Below are 26,598 nucleotides of genomic sequence, written 5' to 3' on the forward strand. Positions count from 1 at the left end.
TTGAATATAACTTCAATTAATTAGAATAAAAACTTTGACACTTTGTTTCGCTTTATAAAGAAAAATAAGCAAAAAGCTGATAACATTCTTAATTATTTTCTTGAAGGAAATAGCATTAGAATTTGTCAATTTAATTAGTAAACTATAATGGTACTTTCTATTTAAATATATAAAATCAAAATTTAAAAATTTATTTATTTTACTCAAAAATTTATTTATTTTAATCTTACTTTTATATGTGCCAAACTAATGCACACTTTACTTATTATATTTTAATCATTTATAAGTTTCTGAACAATTTATTAATTTACAAACCATATATATAATAAAATATATAAAAACCATATTTAAATAATAGGTGTAAGTAAAGGTCAAATTGCGTTACATTGTACCAGGTAAGCAATGAAACATTACAAATAATGCAAGAAAAATTTAAATTTTACTACGTAAAGTATATAATTTTTAAAAAATTTCCAGCCCAGTTAGATAAAAGAGAATTCAGAGCATGATTAATAGAATAAAACAAAACAAAAAGTAAAAATATTGTAATATTTGGTGAAAAGTTGAATTATGATACAATATTAAAAAATATTATTTAATCTCATGCTAACCTGGCTAAAATAAGTTTCGGAAATTAGCTTTTCTGCTTTTCTAATCATTTGCTCTTGAAAAGATAGATGGCGCTTTTCTGCTCATCCCAGAAATTGTAAAAAATATTGCTATACATGTCTTTTAAAAGTAATTTACGTTCAACTTAATTTAAATTTATGATTTCTTCAACTGAAGGTCTTTGTTAAAATTTCTTGATTTTAACAAAATAATCCTTTAAAAGTAATCCTTTTATTATCCTTTTCAGATATTACATCTGTGCCAAATATTATGCCTTACTTATTTATAGGAGTTTTATAGTCTATAACTTGCTTTGATTTCATAGTACATAAAAAAATATTACAAATCGCATTGGTCTAGATAGCAATATTTAATTTTCCGCTCTTTCTTTACACTTTCCTCGTTCTCATCAAAACCTGCCGCATGAGGGGGTGCAACTTTTTGCATTTCACTAAAAAGCAAATGCAATTTTATTAAAATTATTAATGCAGTTTGGAATCAGTTCAGCCTCTGTAATTCATTTGCTTGACTATCTCTAACTTTCTGAAAAGATCTATAGCATTAAAGTTAAAGATTGCATTACTATAAATTGATTTTCGTTAAACATAAATTGATATTCGTCATAATTTCTTCAAACTTTAAGATTTTAGCGCTGTATAAGATCTTTTTGGACTCATCTTTATAAAAGGGATTCTCTTTTTTAAGATTCAATTGTAAAATCTGTAGACCAGTAAAGTATTAAGCTCTTTTACTCAAACTACAATGCTGCTGTTAAATCTGATCTATAAATTAAATTTCGATATTCTTTTATTTTTCGATTGTAATTGACATTAATGCATGAAAATTGTGAGTAATTATGATTTTTAACCTATTACTGATGTAATAGACCTGCTTAATAATTACCAAATTTGTTAGAGATGGATCATAGGCAGTTTTAACTTTGCAAATTTTAGAATGATGGTGCGCGGAGACACAATTCTAGTAAAATTAACGTATAGTATAGTAGAGACATTTCTGATTAAAAAAAAACATAATTATGGAAATGAAACTAAAATATACGGTATTTAAACCATGCATTTGGTTACTTTTCTATTCTCATGGTTAATGTTTACCGGAAATTCTGGTTTTTAAAATTATAATTCTAATTAAAACATTCAGTAGAAAATACTAAACTTAAATGCAAATGTAACCGATTAAATTGTTTCTATGCCATGGTCAAGCTATTCATGATAAACTTACCAAATTCTATCAGATTTTTTTCAAACTTTAACATTTATTACAAAGCAATATTTCAATATTTATTTTATTAAAATCATGACTAAAGCGCTCCAGTGAAACTTGCCGTACTTTTAGTGTTTCCATGCACCCAGAAATACGGTTAATTTCACCATACTCTTGTAGGCTTTAACCATACTTTTTTCCTCGGCATAAATAATAGATTTCTCTCTCAAACTTGCAAGTAATGAAATCTACTGTTTGACCTGTTACTTATTCCTGGCGTACTAGACACGTGAACTATTTTCAAAGTATATGCAGACAGTAACAAATCGTTAACTTTTTAGCAGACATTTAGCCTGGTATAAACCACTTAACAGAATTTCGATGTGCGTAGAAAGGATATAGATCAAGTATACACAATATATTTAATTAAATTATTTTAAAAAGACAACTTAACAAAAGCAAACTAAAGAAAACAACTTAACAAAAAAAGTTCTTAAAATATATGACTCGTTTAAATTTAATGCAAATCGGAATAAAATTGCATAACAACCAAAATATTAAATCATTTTTTTCAAGGATTATAAAAAGAAATTACTAAGTTTGTAAATAACTTTGAATGTATTGCAAAGTTTCTCTGTTGCTTTAAAAAAGTAAAATCTTACGGATCAGTGAAAAAAAATCAACAAGACAAGAACAGCGTCAGGAAAAATACCACCTCACAGATGGAAGTGACAGATTTATCCTACCAAACCCTCTAAGGAAAGTTAATGCTGAGTCGAGTAATATAAGGGCCTACGCATTCTCATTTTTTTATGTCTTGAAACATTATTTCAGAATGAATGGTTTTTTCACATTTCTGAATAATGGATCAATAAAAAATGTGGTTTTTATACATTTCGTATTATAAAAATATATAAATATGTATATATATATATATATCAAAAAGTACATAATGGTTTTATTCTAACCGTCCAAACATATAAAAAAAAGAAGTTTTCATTTGAATATTTCTGCCTGAAGATTTTGTGAAAGAATTTACTGATTGCAATGTTATTTATTTGCATCTGCAGGTTACATTTTAAAAAGCGGATTCTCAAATTTTATGAAACTTTCTTCTTTTTTGACTGGGAATTGTTTCCTGGTATATGCTCTGAGTAAAACTTTTGTCCAAGGGACGAAATAACTTTGGTCACTTCTATGAAGAAAAGAAATTACATGGATGCGATAACCTGGTTGGCAGGGTGCTGGACTCACGTTTGCGAGAACGGAAGTTCGAATCCAGCCGGTCAAAGACTCCCCGTGTAGTAAAAGGTGACTAGTGCACGGTAAATTTGTCTTGTCACAAAGTCCTCTTAGTAATTTTCTCGTTTATACGATAATAGTTTATCAGAAGTTCTGGTTATAGTTTTGACTATCTCAATTTAAGTTAAAAAAATATGAAACTGAAAAGTCAAATAAATTTCAAATTAATGCTTTTTATGCCACGCTCTAAAGTGTCAAAAAATTTACCAAATTTTACCACAAATTTTAAAAGTATATTTTTTTTTGTTAATTATACCAAAATCATTGCCAAAGTGCTTCTATTAAAAAAGATCAAGCTTCCCATAGAATTAAAACAAAAGTCAATTTTACCATATTCTGGTAGTTCTATCATGTTTTTTTTCTCAGCATAATATTTGAACTAGGACATTAAGAAATCCAATTTTTTAACTTTTAAATGGACTGCTTTTAGAAATTTTTAACTTTCAATTACTAAGCTTTCTACTTCAAAAAAATCTAACATTTACGACAAAAGTGCTTAATTGATTATGTCTTACCTTAGAACATTTTGAAAGTTGATGTTGTTTTTTTACTTGTTGGATAAATATACATAATTACACAGTAATATTCATCTTTTAAGATAATTAAAAAAGTAGTCAAATATAACGTCAATTGAAATCTGTGGTAGCTCTCTTTTCACGCATATTAGCGTTACGACTGATTATTCAACTGTTTTTTTTTAAACGATTTCCTCTGTAGTACGGAATGGTATATATTCTGAAATGTTTGCTTTTTTAAAATCCCAGGTTCAATTCATATATATGACCGAATGTGCATTCATAACGCTTTTATTTTAACTTTTATTTCTTATCACTTTTGTATCAATCTATATGTTGCATTCAGCCACATTCCTTCGACGAAATTCGTTTCCTTAATAGAATGATAGTATTTCCTTCAGATTGGTGGAAAGTGTGCTTGGTCTTAACTTGGGTTATTTTCCAAGAAACGGTTTTTCCAAAACAAGGAAAATTACATGATGTTCACGTATGAAAAAATTGTTAAATTATAGCACTGTATGGTAACGTCATTTCTGGCAAAAAAAAAGCGTTATTCTGTTTAATCCCAGCAAAAACATAAGTTCTGGCCATCTTCGAAATTACTGACGGTACTGATTGAAAAGTGAAGGTGCAAATTACTGTCAGCTGGGTTGATTGCTGGGCCACCCTATGAACTTTTGCCAACATTGTAGGAAGTGTTGGGCCTGTACATTACAAACAGCCGCATCCCGTCAGTCTGTATCTACCCAATGGGCCACCAAGTTAAAGTTGTCTGCTGCCGCCAGTGAAGCGGTCGAACGAGTAACTGTAACTGTGAATTTATTGTTTAGAAAAAGAAGCACGTTGGATTCTTATAATTTTCAAAAAAGGTAAGGTTTTATTTTTTTCTATTACATTGAAGTTATTATTTTAATCATTTTTGATTTACTATTGTTCAAATATGTTTACGACGTGCAGATTTCGGTTTACAAAGAACCGCGTTTGAAGTGCTGTTTTGGCGCTATGTTTTAGATTGGCAATCATCTTAATTCAATTAATACATCATAATTAACACCTTTCTAAGATAGAATAATACAAAATATTAAATTCAATTCAATGAAAATGTACAGACAAATGTTTTATCAACACCAAGATCGCCGCCGAATTTTTAGCGACAATCGAGCAGTAGCACGCCAAAAACAAATATAAATTCTGTTGTATGATGACTCTTTAAGTGCAATTCATAATATGTTGTAGCATATGATATAAATCAGGTTTATCTAAGTATATTATGAAAATAGGTTTGTATAATAATCAAGAATTTTCATTAAAACTTATTTCTTTATGTTAAATAATATTTAGATTTTAGTTAACTAATTGCTGTTAGTAATATTAAAAATTGTTTCTGTTATATGTATTTCATTTTAATGAAATTTTTGAGCTAAATTCAAGTATAAAAATAGGTAAAGGTTTAATAATTTATACTAAATAGTTTAAATTAAGATGAAAAATTTATTTGTACATGTTAATATAAATAATTGCGAAGAATCGTGCTGTGAATTCTTAAACAACCTAAAAAAAATATAGATTATGGAAAGTTTTTTAGCACGCAGTTGCTCATACTTAATTGTATATTGGCTAACCCCACTTATACAAAAAAGAAATATTACAAAATTCTTTTATATTTTGAAATCAATGTTAAGTTACTTCATAATTTTTGTTAAGAGTTAAGTGAATAATGTTTTTATTGTGAATTTCAAGTTAATATTCATATAAAATAATGCCCGATTTTTATAGGGATTACAAAAATATATAAAAGTTCAATACAATATGAAAACAAAATTCATACTCAATAAAAATAACAAACAACTCTTTTTCTATTAGTTTTAAAAATGTTAGAAAACCTGTTAGCGCTCTCCATGAATTTCTATAGGTTTTCTTATTTCTTGCTGTGTTTATTATTAATTTAATGAACTCGCACTCGTATTGGTAACATGCGATCAAAATTTCTACTTTTCGACTAGTTAGAGTACTAAAATCTACAGGAGCTCTGTACTTGTTGACAATTTAAATTACAATCATTTCCTGACCGCTATAGACAGAATATAATACCATTTTATTTACAAGTACAACTTCTTAAAAGGATGTTTGACCACTTTCGAAGTAGCCGAGGTGCTTCAAATTTAACTTGTATTCTATTGAGAAAACAAGTTATAACTGCTTCCAAATCACTGAAAGCTAAATTTATAATAATTTTTTGCAGAGAATCTTTCAGTGGAAATAAAAGTTTTTCAATTAACTCCTTGAAAGATTTTCAATGCTAACCTTATATTTTGTGATCCTAGAGCCGAACTTAGAAAATTTTGTTGTTTTATTGTTGACAATTCTGTTAAGAAAATTTCCTGACCTACAAGTTATTTTTCTCATTCTAATTTCTGAAAAATATTATTCTAATTTTCATTCAAACGTTTTGAGTGCCCGTTGTGTAATGCTTTTTAAATTTTTGCTGAAAGTTAAGCGAAATTTTTTTTACTGTATATCTCAAGTTAATATTCACATGAAAGTAAGACCTTTTTTTTTCTTTTACCTCTTTAAATGTTAGAAAACCTGTCCCAGTCCTCCATGAATTTCTGTAAGATTTATTACTTAATGTATTTATTATTTATTGAATTATCTCGCTTTCATGTTTGTAACAATGGTAACTTGCAATTGAAATTTCTACTATTTTCCAACTGGGTGAAGTACTGCGCCTCTGTTCTCATCAACTTCACTTTCCAAGTAGCTGAAGTGCTCCAAATTCAACTCTTATTCCATTGACAACTTACATCTTATCACTTAAAGGAATTTTTTTTTTCTTAAACTAAATATCAAATCCTTATATTGAGCTTTGTATGGAAGTGCTAGACTAATATAATTATTAATAATAGTTTATTAGACACAATATGCTTTAATATTAGATTCCATTGAACACTAATTTAAACGTAAATTTACGAGTAGTTTGAAACACGGCTTAACGAAAAAATCTAGCCGCTTTTTTTTTATTGATAATTTTCTTATTTTATTTTCATAATCTGTTTTGGCTTGAGCAAAATAGTTGTTGTTTGCCTGTCAGTCTGACCACAGCAAAGTGAGGGTTTAAACGCACATATTTTAAATTATTGTACTAGGGGGCGAACCATATGGAAACGACAAAAATTTGATTATAATCAATTTGAAAAGTTTTTTTCAAAATAAATTAAATTTCAAAAATGACTTTTATGTGAAACTGTTCTATTTTACATAAATTAAATTGAGAAAAGCAACTATTACCAACCAATTCCCCTGATACAAATTTTTAAATTTATTAATAATTAAAATGATTTATCAATTAACTTATTTTTTTTTTCATCATCTGCAGAATCTTTGATGTGCATAAATAATTTAATATTATTTTGAGAAGTAATATTTTAATTATTATTATTTGAATTATGATTTTAAAGAAGGATTAAGGACATTTTAATGTATTAAGCGAATTCATTTATAAAGTACAGTGAATTCTCACTTATGCACCAGTCTTTGGGACCAAGAGAAAAAGCGTATAAGATTTAAAAAACAGTAAGTTCATGCAAATAAGAAAAGCTTCAGATTCAGCAAAAGCTAAATTTACAATAATTTTTTGCCGAGAATCTATTAGTGGGAATAAAAAAATAAATTTCAATTAACTCTTAGGAAGATTTTCAATGCTAACCTTATATTTTGTGTTTTTTTTTTATTGTTGACAATTCTGTTAATAAAATTTCCTGGTCGAAAAGTTATTTTTCTCATTCTAAATTTCCTGGCCTACAAGTTATTTTTCTCATTCTAATTTCTAAAAAATATTTTTATTTAATCTTTCTGGGTGTCCATTGGGTAATACTTTTTAAATTTCTGCTAAGAGTTTACCGTAAAATATTTTTACTGTATACAAGGTAATATTTACATAAAAATATGACCTTTTTTTTCCTTTTAGCTTTTCAACCTGTGCCAGTCCACCATGAATTTCAGTAAGTTTTTTAACTTTTATCATATGCAGAATCTTGGATGTACATAATTAATTTAATATTAGGTACTTTGAGAAGTAGTATTTTAATTATTATTACTTGAATTATGATTTTAAAGAAGAATTAGGGACATTTTAATGTATAAAGCAAATTTATTTATAAAGTGCAGTGAATTCTCCCTTATGCATCAGTTTTTGGGACCAAGAGAAAAAGTGTATAAGATTTTAAAAACAGTAAGTTCATGCACATAAGAAAAGCTTCAGATTCAGCGAAAGCTAAATTTACAATAATTTTTTGTGGAGAATCTTTAAGTGGAAATAAAAAAATAAATTTCAATTAACTCTTTGGAAGATTTTAAACGCTGGCCTTATATTTTGTGATCCTAGAGGCGAACTTAGAAAATTTTGTTGTTTTATTGATGACGATTCTGTTAATAAAATTTCGTAGCCTGCAAGTTATTTTTCTCATTCAAATTTCTAAAAAATATTCTTCTAATTTTTACTTAATCTTTCTGGGTGTCCGTTGTATAATGTTTTCTAAATTTCTGCTAAAAGTTTACTGAAAAAATTTTTTACTGTATATCTCAAGTTAATATTTACATAAAAATAAGACCCTTTTTTTTCCCTTTTAGCTCTTCAAATGTTGGTAAACCTGTGCCAGTCCACCATGAATTTCTGTAAGTTTTATTACTTTTATCATCTGCAGAATCTTTGATGTGCATAAATAATTTATTATTTTGAGAAGTATTATTTTAATTATTATTATTTGAATTATGATTTTAAAGAAGGATTAGGGACATTTTAATGTATTAAGCGAATTCATTTATAAAATACAGTGAATTCTCATTATGCTTCAGTCTTTGGGACCAAGAGAAAAAGTCCATAAGATTTTAAAAACAGTAAGTTCATACAAATAAGAAAAGCTAGATAGAAAAGTTTCAATAGCTGAATAAAACTACAAATAGTCGTGAATAGCGGCTAAACCTTCTAATTGTTTTTAATGATTTCGAGTAATGTTTTTGTCATCTCTGTTTTCGCGTAAACTGAGTAATAGTAATCGCTATAGCTTTACATTCCTTGACCAAAAACTAACGTTTTAATTGGTGGTGGGAAAGACACTGCTAGATAAATTTTGAAAGCATATGGGTGGTATATATGGTGGTTTCAATGTGGGTGGTGTGATAGATAAGACACCTTATTCAAATTCATATAAAAAAAAATGTCTTCCTAGAAACAATAAAGGTGAAAAAAATCTCATAGGGAAGAAAAATGAACTGTATTACTAGATCCAGTAACTTATTTCCTTTTATCTGTAACGAAGATTGTTTATTTGCTTTAAACTGAAAACTTTTTCTAAAAAATGGGATTATTTTTTTCTATTTAAACAAAAAATAAAATCAAAATTTTAGACTTTTAAAAAAAAATTGTGTGCTGAATTGAAATATTTATTTTCTGAATGATGCATAAAGAATTATAATTATTATTATTTTCCTATATAATGATCAAGGGCCTTTGAAAACCTTTGTATATATGCAAAAAGCACATAAAAGAGGTGGCGCAGAAGTGATTGGTCACTGTATGTAGTTTTATATTTTAATAATGGTTATTAATTTTCATTTTAATCATTCACTTCCCTATTCAATGAAAAAAAGTGTTATATTTATAAATTTTATTGATGTATATAAAATATTTTTTTAAAAATTTTATTAAGTACAGTAAGATTTTGATTGTGAAAACACAATCATATTTAAAAACCTACCTTGTTAACATAGCTTAAAAACGTGTAGGTTAAAGAGAAAAAAAAAAGTAACGACAAAGTACTGATTTGAAGCATCTTGAAACTAACCTGTACAATATTGAATGCCTTCTAAGACATTATTTGGTAGAAAAAATTTTTGCGATAAGAACAATTTTTTAGTCCAAGCAAATAAAATGCCCCGTAAAAGTTAAAAAATTCTTAATAAAATGTGTAAGTAAATTTAATTTATGGTAACTAAGAAATAATGTTAATAACACCTACATTTCACTTATTTATCTATTCTTCAATAGTACAAAATATTTTTATTTGGCAAAAATATATACACCTACCTTTTTAAAAACAAAAAAGTTTTCTTGAAACAGAAGTTTAAAATGTAAACACATTAGGAATCTCTAAACTAACATTTAAGTGCGACAGAAGCAAAAAGATTATAGAAATCTTACGATTTTATGAGTTAAACGAGATGAAAAACATCAGAACCAGTTTAATTGCATATTGAAATGTTGAAGTTTTTAAAGATTCTTTTTTAACTTTCCGCCCTATAAACGGGTTGTGGTTGTGTGACGTGGGCGACCCTGCTTCACCACAGGTGCCCACTGGGTAACGAGAAGAAAGTAGTAGTTCTGGGATTCCTGTGGCCAATGGGACAACCCCCCAATGCCTGCAATTTAAAAAAAAAAGGGAAAAAAGTCTATAATAAGGAAACGCCCATTGTAACGCTCCTGTCCTTGGGCAATCAAACAGGTTTAAATGTTTTCAGTCTAATTTTTCTCTGAATTATTCATTAGATTTAAATAAGTTTTGTTTCTTTTTATTTGTGGCCCATAATGTGTGTATCCTATTACAGAGTTTATTTGCTAGAATTCGAAAAGTATATGTTGAAAGTGGTTAATGTGCAACTCCTGCTATTCTAATCTACAGAAAATGACAACTAATTTTTCTGTATCAAATAAAAATGCAGTGTACCTCCTCGAGAAGGGCCAACCGTCCTCACTGCCCTTTGACGACACTGTCTGATAATATTCCTTTTAAAAAATTTAATGTGTAAATGATGATTACACACTTTTAAAATTATTCGTGTTAATAAGTTTGATTCAGATACCATTACAAATATTTACTTTCTTAATTCTCAACTGGTTAAATTTTTAAAAGATTTTTTTAGTATCAATAAGTTTATTAAAAGAATTCTTAAAAAAATTTGAAATGAATATTTTTTTTAAAAATATGTACCTTTCAATATTTATTTTTAATTAATCGTTTATTAGTTAATAGTTTAAGTTATGGAAAAAGCCTTCAAGTTTAACAATATTTTTTTCTATTGCACAATGATTTTCTATTAGCCTGTTTTTTTTCTTTGTAAGCTACAAATTTTTCTCATTTTGATAATGGGTGAGAACTACTTTTTGAAATATACATGTAAAATAGTAGGTATAGGATGGTAATTTTACAGTTGTTAAGAATCGAATTCAGCTGTTACATAATAGTACACATTTTGTTAACTATTTACGGTGTTAATTAAAAGCCCTTTAAAAACTCGGTGTACCCTTTTTTTTTTAGGAAGCACCTTTCCCTTTTTTATTCCTAGGCATAGTAATGGAGTATTTAACAAATATTTTTTGTTAAAAGAAGGAACTAAATTAATAAAAAAATTTGAAGAAAAGAAATTTCATCAGAGATGTAAACAATTTTATTAATATTTATGTAAACTTTTCATTTTTTGTCTTACATCTATACCAGTTATATAAAGACATTACGGAAATCGTGACATTGGTCAAATCTGTCGTTATTCTTATCTAGTTCTTGTGTTTTTTATATGAGGAAAACATTAATTTCACAAAGCATCACCATTAAAGTAATTTAAGAATTTATTGATTTATAAAGTTATTACAGAATTGTAAAATTATCTGCCTTTTTAACTAGCAAATTTTGAGCAACCTTTTTTCATATGGTTTCAATTCTGGTTTCAATTCAATACATATTATTGTTTTGATGCCTATTTTAATATGAAAAATGTTGTAAATTTTGAAATTTTTTTTGTCAAGGGTATACAATTAAAAATTTAATCATAAAAGTAAAGCGAAAAAGAAATACTATTGATACATTCGTGCATGTAAGTAATATATATTTAAAAGTAATTTTTCTTCTATACCTTTCCTTGAAACAATAATTTACATTAGAATATCATAATTGTTTTAAATATTAAATGCAATAAAATTGAGCACCATAAAATTAATGAAGAAAAAACTGCATGTTTTTTAAAATTAAATATTTTCTGAGAAAAGGTGAGCACAAAATTAAACACCCTGAATAACTTTTCATTTAACAGTTAGATTTTCATGTACTAGTTGTCAATCTTAATGGATTCGTGGGTCAATATTCAATAATTTCATTCAGAAAGGAATTTTATGTTCAAAATCTTTCTAAATTATAAGACAGGTGTATGTTTTGCATGGTGTTACTAATTTGAAGACTAATTTGATGAGTCAAAATTTATGAATGAAATGATAAAAGCAAAAACTTTTCGATAGAAATTTTAGTTTTAAAAGCTCATTTTCACAAAAATACTTATGTTTTTAAAATATACGATTTGCATAATTTTTATTTTATTATCCTCTCTTTCAGGAGAACTCTTCTGTGCTATTCCAAGTGATTCTATGTAGACAAAGATATGATTTCTCTGTTGTTTTTATTATTTTTAAAATTAAATTGAAATTTGTGTAATATTTGTATTGATTAAGATTATGTCTTTGTATTTATATGTCTTTGTATAATAAAATGTTTGCAAGAGACAATGTTGATTATTCATTTAACTAATTTCAGGGTACATTCAATTCATTACATGACTATCTACATTAGTACATTTTTGTCCAATACACCTATTTTTTGTTAAATTTGCTGCAAGACTAAATATAATCAGTAAAACATGAATTCATGATCAGTATCGCACTAAATGATCATCTCTGGACAGCCTCTTAATATTATCGGCTGTAGGTTGTATTTATTTTTGTATAGGGTACAATAGTATCACTAGATTCCTTAAGAACACAGCTTTTATTTTAAAACATATATATACTGACTACAAGCTATTATAGACATATATATTGACTTCAAGTTAAAACTTGAAAAATTACTTGTGAGATACAGAATTTTCATAATTCTGGACAGCAGTTTTATTATTCTGCTTTTAAGTAGAATATCACTGTAAAGAAAAGATTATTACATATGTTTACCTAGTTTAAAAATGTATTGATAAGTGGAAGCATAGATTGTGCACAGCAAATCTTTAGGACTAAGGGGTTGAACTGTGTAAAAAATATTCTTTGCATAAAACAATTTAAATGAAAAAATTAACCTAGAAATATTTTCTTAGTTCATATATTAATAATTTATTCAGAAATGTATTAGATAGCTAGATATTTATTTAGCTAATTGAATTAAATAAAAATTAGGTTTGTGGGTTTTAATTACTCCTGTAACTAGGTCAATGACCTCTCGTAAACCTCTATAAACTAAAGGGATGCTGCTGGGTGTATATAAATTGCTGGCCCTCAATTATTGATTCATTGATTACCCTCTACTGGAAAATGTCGGGCAATCACTCACCCAGCGCGTTTTAGACAGTAACTGCTGGGTTAGGTACTACCGGCCATCGATAGGCCGGTATTGTTGGCTCGACAGAAGGCCAGCCATTCACTTTAGTACAGTTGAAAGTGACTTTTGCCGGCACAGACCCGTCGCTTTAGCTGGTGGCAAACAGCAGTTTTGTGGAGCTGGACCTACAGATTTGTTTTTGCTGGGATAAAACCAAAATATAGCGCACTTAAACCATTCATTTGGTAATTTTTTCGTTCAGACAGTAACAACTTACAGGAAATTCTGATGGATAAAAATACGTATTTTCACAGTAATATGTATCGTTTAAGATAGATTGTATGGGGAATAAGTAGTCTAATATAACGTCAATTGAAAGTCGTTGTAGATATCTTTTCACTCACATTAAAGTCTGCAATTTACTCACATTAAAGTCACAGCTGATTTTTCATTATTTTTTTCGTGGTTTTTAAACCACGAAAGTTCGATGCTGTGTAGCTACGATGCTCTACGGCAAAGACACATGCTGCATGGGACACGGGTGCACATGTTGACACGCGTGCTTTTTAAAAATCCCGGAACCATTCGTAGCGATGACAGAATGTACATTTTACATTTTATTTCTAATCATTTTTGTATCAATCTAATCCTTGCATTCAATCAAATTCTTTTGACGAAATTTGCATTCGCAAAAAAAAAAGATCGATTGAATTTCCTGCAGATTGTTAGAAAGTGTGGTGGGTTTTAATTTGAGTCATTTTCCTGGAAATGATTTCGTCAAAAAGTGAGAAATTTACATGATATTCACATATAAAAGTTTTTTTTTTTTTATCAAACTAAGCACTGTATGGTAATGCCATTTCTATTTTATTGTAAACCATTCATGTTGCAATGCTTTATTATAAACCATACATTTGTTAATATTTCAGTTCATATGGTAACAGTTTAAAAAAAATTCTGGTTTTTAAAATTATTGTTTTTATTTCTACACATGTAAAAAATACAAAACTGAAAAGAAAATTTAATTGAATAAATGATTTTACGGCATGCTTTAAGATATAACGAAGCTACCAAATGCTCTTACTTATTTTTGTCACATAAAAGCTTCGATAAAAATTGTCGAGATTATTGGTATTCCCTTAGAACCAGAGAGATTAGAGAGAGAACCAGAGAGATTCGAGAGGGAACCAGAGAGATTAGAGAGAGAACCAGAGATTTTGAGAACCTTGTTCTCAAAATTCTAATTCTAATTATCACGCATTTAGAATAAAAATACAAAATTAAAAAATTAAATTTAAATGCATGAATGATTTTTATACCATGCTCTAAGAGATCATGATGAAATTTCCTAACTCTTCCCCATTTACCAAATTCTATCACGCATTATAAAACCATTGTTTATTTTATCAAATTTATTACCAACGTGCACCGATCGAACTTTAAGTGATCAGGGAGCTGACCTTACGTCAAGAAGGTCCTGGGTTCGAATTCCGGTAAAGACATAAATGTTCTTTTATTCTCTGTACTGTCTGTGAGAACAACGTCGGCATGGCCATCTAAAATGGTGCCCCTATATGGTGGCGGCAACGTCGGCCATCTAATATGGTGCCCCTATATGGTGGCGGCAACGTCGGCCATCTAATATGGTACCCCTGAAAGAATGGCCAACAAATCTACCCTACTAATGCCTGGATGACCAGTGTCAATCTCTTCGGCATTGGAAAAAAACATTAAAGTGCTTCTTTAAAAATTGCCGAGATTTTTGCTGTTCTTATAAGACCAGAAATATATTAAATTTTATCATATTTTGGTAGTTTTATTCATCCTTTTTTATAAGTGTTTGATTATCGCTAATATGCAGTGTAATGAATTAAAATTGTGTCTAATTTAAATCCTTCTAATGCAATATATGAATGCAGAAATATTCATTGACATCATTTTATTTTTTCACTAGAAATATACAGCTTTTTTCATTTCCATCCAATACACAAACATCTATACATTTGCTGTTTCAATTGACAGCACAAAAATTATATTTAGCTGTCATTAAGGGCAAATAAGATATATATTTCAATTTAAAATAACATAAATACAGTTTCAATGTACAAATAATCATAAAACAGCACACCTAGCTTTTTTATAGTTTCCATGATTCTATTGGTTGTCTTATAACATCCCAATGCAATCGTAGGTACTATGTTGTACTTTAATGGTGCTGCTTCTTGTTTCAATCGTAATACATTGTTTCACAGAATTAACATTAAATGCTTACATGAAGCTACACATTTGAACCTGATTTATAGCGTAAGAAAACTGGTATATGTTTAGTAATTATTTAATAGTTTTTAAGGTAAAGTGGATAAATTTTAATAGATTGAAAAATGAGTTAAGGATTATTAAAAAAATAAAGAAAAGCTTTAATATTTAAAAAGCGTGTCGTAGAATTAAAGATAATAAATAACGCATATTAAATTGTAAAAAAAGTTTTTTTTAAAAATAATTTCATACACTTATATTATTAAATTGCAAAAAAATAAGAAAGAAATTTAAAACACAATATTTTTTTCTAATTTTTTTAAAAATTATTAATTTAATAACTAAATTTTAAAATCAAAAAAATGCTTTAAAACAAAAGAAAGTTTTATGCAGGTCGAAGAAGAAACTGGTATAAGTTTAGTAATCATTTAGAAGACTTGATCTTAAGTAATAGTTGGTAATTTAATAGATTGAAGGATGAATTAGCGATTATTTTAAAGAAAGAAAAGATCAAAATTTAAACAATGTGTCTTACAATTAAAGATAATAAATAATGCATTTAAAGTTGAATAAGAAGTTTATTTAAAGTGGTTTTAAGCACGGAAAATGATTTCAAACAGAAATATTACGAAATTAAAAAAAATATATTTATGAAATAAAATTTTTTTTGTAAAGTATTTTATAATAATTGACTTGAAAACTGATTTTCAAAATGAAAAGAGAGTTCAAGAAAATCTAATTAAATTCGAACAAAAAATCGGCATGTGTTTATTATTCAACTCTACGACTTAAATTAAGTTACGGTAATTATTATTAATAGTTTGAAAAGCAAGTTAAGGATTGTACAAAAAAGAAAGAAATGATAAAAACTTAAACAACGTGTCTTACAATTAGGGATAATAAATAATGCAAATAAAATTGGAAATAAAAGGTTATTCAAAAAATGAATTCAAACACAAATATTACGAGATTACAAAAAAAAGAAAGAAAAAATAATTTTGATACAGATATTTCTAAGTTTTTTTAAAATAATTAACCTTAAAACTAATTTTTAAAAATGAAAAAATTATTTAAAACAGAAAAAAAATCTAATGAAATTCAAAGAAAGATTGTATAAAAAAATTGAAGATAGATTGAAAAGATTAATAGTAGAAAGATTGCAAGAATTATACAAAAACGGAAAGAAGTGATGGAAATTTAATCAATGTGTCTCACAATTAAAGGTAATAAATATTACATATAAAATCTAAAAATGTTGTTATTTAAAAAAATTATTTCATACTTATATATTATAAAATTAAAAAATAATTTTAAATCATCATTTCAAAATAATCAACCAAAAGACTAGTTTTCAAAAGAAAGAGAATTAGTTAGAAAAAAAATCTTATTTAATTTGATTAAAAATTGGAACAAAACTGATTAAAAAATTAAGATTGCTATTAATGTTAAAAACAATTCCTAACGATCAAAAACAGAAACCTAATAATTTAGAGATAAATTTTATAGTTATTTTAACACTGAAAATTATTTGGAAGGTTACAAAATTAAATACAAGTTAAATTATAATACATTAAACAATATCAATAAAGTATAAAAAAAATAGGTAATAAAGAAAGTATTTTTAAATTTTTTAATTATTTCTTAAATACATTATTTTGCTTTAATAATTATGAGTTTAATTATATTTTACATATAATGTGTTTGTATTAAACTTATTAGCTCAATTATAATATGATAAACTGTACAAAATAGTACATGAATAATTTCCTAATGCATTAAATAATTTAAATAGGATTAATCAATTCATCATTCATTTGAACAAATATGTTGAATTTTTAAGGAAAATTCATAGATGTTTTATTGATATACTTTAGGTAAAAATTTTTTTGAAGGAAATGTATGAAACTTTAAGAGTCTTACATCAGAATGTAATCATTTTAAACTTTAATATAGAAGCTTATAATAATTTGAATATACGATTAATTTTGATATTTATTAAGTTAAATGGAATTAAAATATGAATAATTGTTTAAAATTGCATGCATGATTCTGGGTTTCTTTTATCCTATCTGCAAAACCAAGGAACTAAAACTACTGCTTATGAAAGATAAATCTAAGCGGCTATTATCTAATTTATTTGCGATTAATTGCATAGAAATAGAAGAACAAAGACTTGAATAATTATGCTAAAGTGTCCTAAGATTAAGTTCTTTAGATTCTCCGTGTGAGTCTAATTCAATTTTCGGTCACTTAAATTTTTTTACCAAATATTGCAAAATTATTCATTTTTTTTAATATTTTGTATTAATAATTTTGTGTCACTACATTTTATGCGAAAATCGGATTCATGGTAATATTTACTTAGAATTATTCCTATTAGTACAGTATAACCCCTATAATAAGAGTCTGGTTAACTGCATTTGATTGCGCGATACACAGTGGAATAAATTTCTGACAAAGCGCAACTTTGATGCCTGTAGACGAAAACTGTAAGTAAAACTAACTTCTGTATTTTATTTTTGTAGTTTTATGTATATGCCTAAGGTTCTTACGTCAATCTAAGCAGTTATTATCTAACGTATTTGCAACTAGTTGTAGAGAAATTGAAGAGCTAAATTATGAATAATTCTGCTCAAGTTTTGTAGATTTTCTACGTAATTCTAACTCAATTTTCTGCCATTTCAAGTTACAGTTCTTCTGTATTTAGCCTGAATATTTCAAAATTATTAATAATCTTTAAATTTTATATTAATAATTTTGTGTCACTACATTTCTATGCGAAAATGTCATTCATAGTTGTATTTACTTGGATTTTTTTTTTAATAGTATAATTCTTATAATTATAGAGTCTGGGTAAACGGTGCTTATATTACCCAGTCGAGCAAATTTTTGACATGCGCAGCTTTGCAGCCTATAAATTAAAATCATAAAAAACTAGCAGATTGTATTTTAATCTTGTAGTTTTATGTAAATGTTTCAGGTTCTTTCGTCAAAATAGTCAATAATTGGACACATAATTTTAACTACGACTAAAAATATGAAATGTTACGTACCAATGCTCTGGTTTCCATAGCTGATTTTCGTTGCACTTTTAATCATATTAGTTAAACATTTGTTTGCTATTTTTCTCTTAGACAAAAAAATCTGTTTGCCTAGAACAACCGAAAGAAGAAAATTTATGCAGTGCAGAAATACGAAAATGGTTTCTTGTTATTTTCACAATTACAGATATTCCCCAGAACTGAAATTCAACGGCATCATCAAATCATCAAAGAATATAGTTCATTATACACCCATTTTAATACGAAATGACTCTGAGATTTGAAAGATCTAATAAAACTTTAAATATATTTATTCTATATCCAAATATGCATTCAAATTTAAATGTTATTTTTTGTCAATGTCTGTTTAAGTATGACCTGCACATGTGCCAGATTTTTAAAGTCACAATATTTTGATAGTAAGTTTTTCATACCTAAGTTAGCAAGTTTCAATAATTACTGAAAAAAGAAAAAAATTAGCTTTGCACTACTTAGATTTACTTTACAGGTTTTTTTAATGACACAATCTTCATAACCCAAATAAACCATAAAAGCGTATGCTAATCAAACCTGCCGCACTCTTAATTAGCATATTTCATTTTATGCTCGCCTTTTTTTTTACGATCAAATTTTTCCACGTAGTTGTATATTCCAAGTCTATGTAAGGATATCAGGCTGTCCTTCATAAATTTTGACATCACAAAATTTAAAATATTAATATTCTCAACATTGTTTCTAAATATTTTTGCTTACAGCCCTCAAAAATGTATAATCTATATCATTTTTTCAGATTTTTACAAAATGTGGTATTTAAACTGAAGTATTCAGCTTTTATGCATTACTTTTATAACCATGAAACTTAAATATTAATGAGGTTTAAAAGGTTACAAAATTTTTGTTAAATATTTTTTTCGAAAAATATATACTTGTTCCTTTCTTTTTATTTTTGAACAACAAAACTAGTAAACTCAAAAGTATAAACTAATTTAAATTTTTGAATTTTATTTTAAACTTTTATCTGTTTTAGCTGATTTTTATGAATTCCAGGTGTTCCGCAAAGCCCATCTTCAATGTGTATTTTTGGAATCTTATCGGAAATGAAATAAAAATAATTATTTAAGATAGGAGAAATCAAAAATGCTATCGAAATCTGGCAATTTACTGATCAGGATGGTGACTTTAAAAAATATAAAACAAGTTTAACTGTAGGTTAAAACTTAAAGGTGTTACGGCTAATGGTCTTTTCATTTTTATCGATCACCTTTCGCAATAAAACCTATCTTAATGTTTAACTTATCCACCTGTGGCCGACATAGACTAAGAAGCCTACCCCTGCAAGATTTATAAATACGCTTAAACAAAAAATTTTAAAATTATAATATGAAATAAAAACATTATAAGGAGCCGGTATTTATTATCACTCATTTAATTTTAACTTTGATTAATTTATTTATTCAAATTTAAACAAATTATTTTTCAATAATAATGAATTAATAATTGCAATGGAAATGCGAAATTTATAAAAAAGTACTAAATCGAAACGTTGTAAAAACTTGCTGATTTATTCCATTGGAATGAAATTTATCTTAATAATTAGTGAAAAAAATTCATTATCTTACAATTTTTATATTTAGGGTTAGTCAAGGATTATTATTATTTGTAAAGTGAACAATTAAAACATTTAATAAATGGAGAAAAAAAATTGTAATTCAAATTGGGTTATTTTCTTCTGCAGCGTGCGCTCTCAAAATTCTTGCGCTCCCCGTACCACGGGGTTTACACCGAAAATTATTTATACAACTGATAACCTTTATATACTGTGATTTGTCAGATCTGGATATTTTTTTTCTCCTATCAATTTGAGACCTCTAATGTGTATATTTCTTATTATTTTTGATAAACAAAATTCTAAAAATACGTAATGCGAGCTTTCTTTAAAGGACAATCTGTACAGATTTTAACGTTTTGCTTCACATTTAAATACCCTCAAAAGATATTCAATTAAAGTTTTAAATTCATATTTTTGAGTTAATGATGTAGAAAAAACAAATTAATTAATATCAAATTAATTAATAGAAAATCAAATTAAAATAGTTCATAAAGATAATTTCAGTTTGGTCGGCTTTTTATAAAACATTTGTTGTCTTCTACACTGAAGGTTACTTAATACACAGAAAAAGTAAATAAATTTACACACCATAACACCGATCTCAAGCTCCTAAACATACATAACATTTAAAAGGTTTAATAAAGCTCGTATTTTCTGATGAAACATCGATTCCCGATACAGCATTGCTGTTACACAGATAAATCATTTCATTTCCATCTTGATAAATATATTAGAATAAAAACATTTCTCTAATATCTTTACCCTAAGTTCATATAGGATAAATATATGAAATTTATAGACATATCTATACGCTTTGATAAAATTCTTCTCTTTGCTAAGATGAATCGATTCATATGTATCATCTTGAAAGACGTACACACCAATCTGGTAATTAAATCATCATGATCATGTTAAGAACTTCAAGATAGCGTGAAAACGAAATAATAATGATTTTAGAATAATCATCATGGTCAAGATGAAAAAGGACAAATGGAAAATGAAACAGCAACTTAACTGACGGTTTCAGTTTAATTAAAAGATTTGTTTGGGACAACATGTTCGGGACAACTACAAACTATAATATATATATCCGTCTTGATTCATGGATTTCACGAAATAATGAGCAGACAATAAAACATTCTGTGGGATATGATGATCCCATGTAATGGTAAGCACCATCTTGAACTACAGCTTTGAGCCTCAGTAATCTTCGACAATGAATCTTCTTAAAGGCAACTCTTCCAATGGAATCTCATGCGTGCTGATTTCCACAGAGAATTCAAATGCCATCCTCCTTGTTGAGATTTTTCTCATGTTTGCGGAGTAGTGTTGTTGTTGTTGCTGTTGCTGCTGCTTTCTGGAGGTGTTACTAGGAATCTCCACAATCGTAGTTCATAGGCGATTTCCTCATCTCGATCATTTGCATGATGCCATTCTCTTGTGGTACTTCCATGGCGGCCGGGACATAAGTAGTACCTGGGATGCATTTGGAGCACTGGCGTCTCAGCGCTGGGCGTTGTCGGGAGGCTCGGCACTTGACGGCGAAACGAAGCTCCTCCGCCATCTCTGCACATAGGGACTGCTGTAAACGATATATCAGGGGCAAGTATTATAGTTTTTGTTAAATAACTCCTTATAAATAATTATTGCTTTATATAAATATATTCATTGTAATCATAAGAAATTCACTAGCATTTATAATTATAATTTATTACTTCTTTCATAATTTCTGTATAAATAAAGAAATAAAACTGTATATGGAATGATCTTGGATCTGTATATGGAATGATAAAACTGTATATGGAATGATTCAAAGTAGAAGATTCAATCGGGTCAATAATTCTTAATGAAAATTTCATTTATTCGAGTTTCCTTATGTTTGTGATTTTCTGATATTTTTTATTAAGTAATTAAATACTTCACAATTATTATATTAGAAGTTTTATAATTTTTTTTTTTTTTGTGTTTACTAAACATTTCAATCATAATATTCGACTTAAACTAAGAATGTTTTATAAGGAAACGTCATGTTTTATAATGAAATGTATAGCACAATATTTTATAATGCCTTGTTTTATAATCACGTCATTTACACATTTCACGTGCTTCATAATCACGTCAACACGTTATTTGATGATTAGCAAAGCGATTGTTTGAAATTTTGCGGCCCATATTAATGAAAAAATCTTTAGTATTTTTAAATCTGTCTGATAATTCTTAGGCGTATTGCAAATCGCTTATATGCCTGTAAAATAGTTAGGAAATGTTCGAAGTGTTACTTAATAGTGCTAGTTTTACTTAAGCATATGACAGTAAACCTTTAACTAATTAATGAACAGTAAGCCTTCAGACGTTTTAGAAAACTGTTCGAAAAAAATCATGGTAATTTAAAATAAATTTTTTTCATCATTTAAAAGTATGTAGGCTCAACCCAAAAGGAAGAAAATATCAGGCCGATAAGAAAATACTGGAAATTTTCAATCAGTTTGAAGCGTTATAAAATAGTAGCGGCTGTTTGCAAATGGCTATATTATTTGATTAGCCTACAGCATGTAACTGAACTTAGTGTCTTTTTTGAGGAAAAACAAACCTCTTCCCAAATTATTCACAAAAAAGATAAAAGTGTACATAGAATATCTCTATGTATTGCTTTAAAATGAGTTTACAAATTACAAAGCTATTTAAATGCTGTTACCTATTATACTATTCACACTAAATTATTGCATTATTATGAAATTATGGTATACTTGTAACAATATTATTAAATGCCTTAAGATATATGAAAGCTTTATTTTTTTTTAATCACATAATTTGATTTTTATTTAGCAATGATTTAAACTTGATTGCACTGATATTTTTATCATAACATAATTAGCACTAGAATTTCAGTTAAAAATAAAACTTATGTTTTAAAAGTAATTAAAAGCGTAATTTATTCTTTTAAAATTAGTCGGCGAAAAAAGTATTTGTAACGCTTTATATTTATTTTTTTATAAACTTCTCCCTCTTTTTATTACATGCGTGTTTTGAACTTCAACCATATCAGTTAAATTGTCGAGCAGCAATATAGGATGACATGCTTTATATAAAAACTAAAATATACTAAATGTAATTAAACATGTTGAAAAGATTGTAATAAAACTGCATTAGAATGTGCTAAGTTTGTAAATATGACGCAAGAAGAGCATGCATTATAGTTCTTGTATTTGAAAACCATTGCGAACGAATTCATAAAAAAAAAACAAATAATTGAATTAATTAAAACGATTTATAAAAACTTTGATGACAAAAGCGATCTAAATTTGTTAATGAAAAAGAAAAATTAGAAAAATTAGAGAGGTAACATCATGAGTAAATTTAGCCATTAGTATTTCTTTCGTGAATATCTTTTTTATTTTTAATTTCTTTTCTAAAATTTTAGATTGCTGTATTATTTGATCGATTTGTTGTACAGTTCTTCTCAAATTCTTGGATAAAAACAGGATTTAAATTAAAATAACCTAACTTAAATAATATACTAAATGTGTATACATTATTTGCATGCCAAAGTGCTTAACATTTTCTTCTTTATCTTTTCCCGCTATATCTTCTTCATTTTTCTTATTTTTTTATTCTTTTTTTATTCTATTATATCTTATAGTTTTAAACAAATTATGTCATAGTAAATGTATGTTAATAGTTTTTTATCTCTGAAGTGGTCTACCAAAATTAGACTAAATTTACAGGTTCATAAATTTCCAAAGAGTCTAAGAAGATAGAGCTGATTCTTTGAAAAAAAAAAAACATTTCCAAGGAAAAATTGAGCCATTGAACATAGAAACAGAAATTTCTTGAGAAGCTTTACACTAGGTACTGTTCTTAAGAAAGTTATCAATTCATAAGGGATTCTTCTAATATTAACTCTGAAGTGGTCGACCAAAATTCGAATAAATAAGTAAGTTCATACATTTTTATGTATGTAAGCACATAATTCAAAGTGTCTTTAGTATCTAGAGTTTACGCCTTTTAAAGGGATCATTCAGTAAAAGTTTAGAAAAATAATAAAGTATCAGCGTTCAGCTAACTAAATCGTAATTCCTTAAACATACATAATTAAATTCATCCCAGATTAACTAATTAAATCAAAAATCCTGATATATAGAGTAGTCCCTAAGTGAAGGGATGTATTTCAAGTTCCAGTCACTTTAAAGTTATTTAAATATTTTCATGTTATATTTTAAAGTAAAAAAAGCTTACAGAGGTTTTTAACTTAAAAAAAAAATTTAATGAATTTTTATTTGTCTCTGAACATTTAAGGTATCTCAATCAAACCCAATGTCAATCAGTTTCTCAATCATTTTGAGTCACTGAACGATTGTTTAAAAATTCATCCTATAGATTTTTTTAGCTTATTTTTAGAGCCGTTCTTTCAGTTATATTTACAAAACAATACATATTCTATTCACATTTTTGTTTCAGAATTTTTTCTTAATTTTCTTAACCGTTACGCTATCGATATTTCATGCTATCAATGAAAAATATCATTTTCAGGTCTATACATATGTATTTATTATCATTATTATTTAGTGCACCAGTATATTAAATTGTGCACAGTGAAATTTGGATTTTTACTTTTCGTAAAGTATTATTATTGACAAATATCTTTTTGGATATGATAAAAGATGATTTCTAGAACTAATTCTCTAATAAAATGGCTTTAAATTATCTAGTTACATGCCTACTAACGCTACTAAGCCTCAATTAGCGAACCTTTCATGCCAAGCAAATATTTTCTTTATTTTCCCGGTATCAGGCTCAATATTAGCGGAAGTCATGCTTTAAAAAATGTGGTAACGTAATGATTAAGAAAGCAAAATAACCATGCAACACATGCGTATTTTAAATTTTAGTCAAATAAAACAAGGTAAAACTTTAATAACAAAATGTATATCTATGAACTCGGTAGAATAACCGTGCATCTTTACCTGTAGGTAACCGCGATTGAATCCGTCGTTGTACTTCTGAAAATTAAAATTACTTTGTAAAAAAACACGCCGTGCTTTTGACACGAATACATTATAATTTATTTGATTAAAATAATTCCAATTTAAACACTTTTAATACGAATAAAGTAATTTAGAAAAAAGTAAATTTCTTTCACTTGAACGGCAATGTATTTCAACTCCATTCATACACGTATTCTAAAAAACAGTTATTAAGTTCCACATTTTTTTAATGGAATCAGTTTGCAAGGGAAAAACAACTAATTATTTGTGTTTAATAATTCTATTTAGTATAACTTCTATACTAAAAAAATAGTTAACGTTAAAAATAATATCATTTTACATTAAAGTCTTACATTATTTATTTAATAAGTTCTAAGGTTAAAAAAAATAATAATAACTGAAAAAAAAAACAGTTTTTCGGTTAAAAATTATTCGGTTTCTAAAAATTATTTATTAAAAAGGTTTTTTTTTAAATAAGTATTTAATCCATATTTCCGTACGCAATTCGTTTTAATAATTAGAGCATAAGAGAGTATGCTTATCTTGTTTACAGGTGTTTGAGTCGTATTTTAAACTGTAGGCAAAGAAGTAATTCCGGTTTTTTAGAAATAACACTGAATTTTTTCCATTTCAAGACTTTAATCTGTTAATTAAGTCACATGAAGTCTTTGAAAAGATTGGAAGATATTTGACTTTTAAAATGTTATTTCTTATATCGAAAAACTTGTGCTTTATTTCACATTAAAAAACTGGAAAAAATTTCTTGCCAATCAATAATTTTCTAAACTTCTTTTAAATGTGAATATTTACGCCTGTTTTTTTGTTTGTTTTAAAAATTCCAAATCCATTTTTTATTCAAGTAACATGAAAATTTCTATTCACAAAACATAAAAAATACTAAATCAAGAAATGTTTTATTTGCGATATGTTTTAAAATCATTTCTTTGTCCAAACTGCGCTCATGTTTGTAACCTATTGTTCAAATTTTAGTGTGTAATGAAAAATCTCGAGTAAATTTTATTTTTTTCATTATATATTTAGAATTGTGTTAGAGGTTTTCTAAGTAATTTGAGATCATAGTTATAATGCTAAAAAATATTTTATTATCAAATATTTTGTTTGATTTTGATTTTGTTATTGATTTTGTTTTTAACTCAGTATGAAATCTCTATATTAAATTTTCGAGTGGAGAATAAAGCTTTATAACTGCAAATATTTATTAGGTGTATAACTGATAGTAACTGATATTTTCTAAATATCTTAATGTCATTATTATTTATAACTATCTTGCAATTGAGTATGCTTATAATTGCATAAATACAAGAAGTAAAGTTACACACTTCAGTTATACTTTGAATCAATAAAAACTGATACTGACAAGTATAGATAAACTACGGGTATAATTTTAATCTATAAAATTTGATACTGACGCGCGAGTAACGCTGCAGGTATATTTTCAAAAGAAAAATTTAAAACTTATACATGTGAGCTAGGTGCAGTTTATTTTTTCTTGACAAAATCTGATACTGAAATTGAAAAAAATCTTAAAATTAATACCTAAAAATAAATTATATTAAATAATTTGTTCAGGAATGTTTCTTACTTACAAAACTTATCAATGAATAACTCGTTTTGAAATTCTTTATTTTCGTATTTTATGCGTTTCTTTTTAAAATGAAGAAGGATAAAATTATTTTGTGAAAATGAACTTCT

General features: G+C 26.9%; 1 protein-coding gene and 1 long non-coding RNA gene across 8 annotated transcripts in view; one reads left to right on the forward strand and one right to left on the reverse strand.

The window, feature by feature from the left end:
- Positions 1 to 4,215: 4,215 nt before the first annotated feature.
- On the forward strand, positions 4,216 to 12,195 carry LOC147806208 (uncharacterized). Of its 4 annotated transcripts, none has more exons than XR_015435869.1 (4): positions 4,216 to 4,516; positions 7,615 to 7,648; positions 8,277 to 8,321; positions 12,026 to 12,195. It is a non-coding gene; the product is annotated as an uncharacterized LOC147806208 (long non-coding RNA). The 4 variants fall into 4 exon arrangements; XR_015435870.1 differs by lacking the exon at positions 4,216 to 4,516 and adding an exon at positions 4,773 to 4,927; XR_015435871.1 differs by lacking the exon at positions 4,216 to 4,516 and adding an exon at positions 5,298 to 6,258.
- Positions 12,196 to 20,910: 8,715 nt separating this feature from the next.
- LOC107450782 (glutamate receptor ionotropic, kainate 2-like) overlaps positions 20,911 to 26,598 on the reverse strand; it is a 99,066-nt gene continuing 93,378 nt past the window's right edge. For 2 of the 4 annotated variants that reach the window (XM_071181264.2, XM_071181265.2), the window contains exon 15: positions 20,911 to 21,482. In XM_071181264.2, the coding sequence (XP_071037365.1) occupies positions 21,270 to 21,482 (213 nt within the window). In that variant the 3' untranslated portion in view covers positions 20,911 to 21,269. Of the gene's footprint in view, positions 21,483 to 24,864; positions 24,901 to 26,598 lie in introns of all 4 variants that reach the window. The other 2 variants (XM_071181262.2, XM_071181263.2) reach the window with 2 other exon arrangements.

The sequence above is a fragment of the Parasteatoda tepidariorum genome, chromosome 8, assembly GCF_982258835.1.
Source record: "Parasteatoda tepidariorum strain Cologne lab strain chromosome 8, Ptep-v5.0, whole genome shotgun sequence".
Classification (NCBI taxonomy): Eukaryota; Metazoa; Arthropoda; class Arachnida; order Araneae; family Theridiidae; genus Parasteatoda; species Parasteatoda tepidariorum.